Source organism: Diceros bicornis, chromosome 5 (assembly GCF_020826845.1).
Source record: "Diceros bicornis minor isolate mBicDic1 chromosome 5, mDicBic1.mat.cur, whole genome shotgun sequence".
Lineage (NCBI taxonomy): Eukaryota > Metazoa > Chordata > Mammalia > Perissodactyla > Rhinocerotidae > Diceros > Diceros bicornis.
In genome coordinates, this window is record NC_080744.1 from 11603924 (window position 1) to 11606417 (window position 2494).

General features: G+C 59.7%; 1 protein-coding gene across 1 annotated transcript; it reads left to right on the forward strand.

Annotated features, from left to right (window-relative positions):
• Positions 1-352: 352 nt before the first annotated feature.
• Positions 353-2262, forward strand: CLEC14A (C-type lectin domain containing 14A). The gene has a single exon (XM_058540360.1). It carries the CDS (start codon positions 353-355, stop codon positions 1823-1825), a length of 1473 nt encoding a protein of 490 aa, XP_058396343.1. The 3' UTR covers positions 1826-2262.
• The last annotated feature ends 232 nt before the right edge of the window (positions 2263-2494 follow it).

Consider the following 2494-nt stretch of genomic DNA (forward strand, 5'->3'; position numbering starts at 1 on the left):
CTTCCCAGGGGCGACTTCCTTGGTTTTTCTCCTGCTCTAAGAAGGGCGTCCGACCTGCTGGTCGCCTGCGTTCCGTGGGCCCGGGCGCCAGCTGTGTGCCTGACCCCAGGATAACTCAGGGCTGCACGGGGCCTGGCAGAGCTCCGGACACGTTTCCTGTGGCGGCCTAAGGAAGCTGTTTGCCGCCAGGACCTTGGTGGGGATTCTGGGCGGTTGCTGGGCCGGGCGGGAGTGGGGCGGGGAGAGTTGGGGAGAGCCAGCTGCAGGGCGGTGACCGCGCTCTAGGGACAGCTCCGCGCCCTCGGCGGGACAGATCCAAGTTGGGAGCGGCTGTGGGCGCGGGGCCTCCAAGATGAAGCCGGCGCTCGCCCTGTGCCTCCTCTGGCAGGCGTTCTGGCCCCCGCCGGGCCGTGGCGAGCACCCCACCGCCGACCGCGCGGGCTGCTTGGCCTCGGGGGCCTGCTACAGCCTGCACCACGCTACCATCAAGCGGATGGCGGCCGAGGAGGCCTGCAACCTGCGCGGCGGGGCGCTCAGCACGGTGCGCGGGGGCGCCGAGCTCAGCGCAGTGCTCGCGCTCCTGCGGGCAGGCCCGGGGCCCGGAGGGGGCTCCAAAGACCTTCTCTTCTGGGTGGCGCTGGAGCGCGGGCGGTCGCACTGCACCCTGGAGAGCGAGCCTTTGCGGGGTTTCTCCTGGTCGTCCCCCGACGTCGGCGGCTCCGACAGCGACACGCTGCAGTGGGTGGAGGAGCCCCAACGCTCCTGCACCGCTCGGAGTTGCGCGGGACTCCAGGCCACCGGGGGGGTCGAGCCCGCAGGCTGGAAGGAGATGCGATGCCACATGCGCGCCAACGGCTACCTGTGCAAGTACCAGTTTGAGGGCTTGTGCCCCGCGCCGCGCCCCGGGGCCGCCTCTAACTTGAGCTACCGCGCGCCCTTCCAGCTGTACAGCGCCGCGCTGGACTTCAGTCCCCCCGGGACCAAGGTGAGTGCGCTCTGCCCCGGGCAGCTCTCCGTCACGGCCACCTGCATCGCGGACGAGGTCGGCGCGCGCTGGGACGGGATACCCTCCGGGGCGGTGCTCTGTCCCTGTCCCGGGAGGTACCTCCGTGCCGGCAAATGCGCGGAGCTCCCTAACTGCCTAGACGACTTAGGAGGCTTTGCCTGTGAGTGTGCTGCGGGCTTCGTGCTGGGGAAAGACGGACGCTCTTGCGTAACCAGTGGGGAAGGACAGCCGGCCCCTGGGGGGACCAAGGTGCCCACCAGGTACCCGCCGGCTACTGCAGCCAGCCCTCTGCCGAAGAGAACATGGTCACCCACGGTCCATGAGAAGCCAGGAGAGATACCCCAAGTCCCTGGACAAGACAGTTCAGCAACATCTACTCCCGAGATTCCTCGGTGGGGAGCACAGAGCACGATATCTATCCTTCAAATGTCCCCTCAAGTCAAGTCAAAGGCCCCCATCACCTCTTCAGGAACCTTGATGCCCAAGTTTAATTCCACCTCTTCCTCTGGCATTCCCCCGACTTTTGACTCCTCCACCATGGTCTTCATCCTTGTGAGCATAGCGGTGGTGGTGTTGGTGATCTTGACCATGACAGTGCTGGGGCTTTTCAAACTCTGCTTCCACAAGAGCCCTTCCTCCCGGCCAAGAAAGGGGCCTTTGGCCCCACCGGGCGTGGAGAGTGACGCTGAGGCCGCTGCTCTGCGCTGCAGTTCTGCACACTGCACAGACAATGGGGTGAAGGTGGGGGACTGCGCTCTGCAGCACAGAGCAGAGGGCGCGTCGCTGACAGGGTCCTCTCTTGGCTCCAATGATACATAGGGAAACGGGAGACAGTGAGCACTTCTTGTGAGCAGAGTTTTTCACTTGCAATGAAAAAGGAAAAGGAAAAGAGGAACTTATTCGTGGGACTGACGTTTCCTACAGAAATTCCCCTTCCCCTAAATTCCGTCTACTCCACTGAGGAGCGAAATCTGAACTGGACAGTCCTTCCCTGAAGACGGAAGAGGTGGAAGTGCCTTAGGGTGGTGCTGAGGGCCGGGATCCTACTGGGGAGAGGTAGTGTCTTGTGTTTGTTCTGGGGGATTTGGAGAAGTGGTTGAACTTTTTAAGATATTGCAAGAAAATAGAAAGCAGAAAACAATTTTTTTTTAATTTTCCTTTTTACCATAAGGGAAAGGAAATCTTCTGTATACATTGTTCAGACTGGGAATATATTGGTTTGAAATTTCCAGGCAAAAAAATAAAGGTTGTTGATACCCCAGACTCAGTTATCACTGGTTTCCTGGAGGAGTAATTTAGGAAGAACAGCTGAGGGGCACGCTGGGAACAGCAACAAGAGAGCATCCTGCTTTTAGATTGAGAGGGAAATCTTTAAATCCTGAGAATGAGGAGTAAATCTTTAAGACTAGTAACTTTTTCCTTGGTTCTTTATACTTTGCATTCAAAGTCACTGCTACTGCTATAAATCCAAACTGTCACGTTGCCAGA

What these genes read in the sequence shown, in the direction of transcription:
- CLEC14A (XM_058540360.1), top strand. Translation starts at nt 353, where the DNA reads ATGAAGCCGGCGCTCGCCCTGTGCCTCCTCTGGCAGGCGTTCTGGCCC.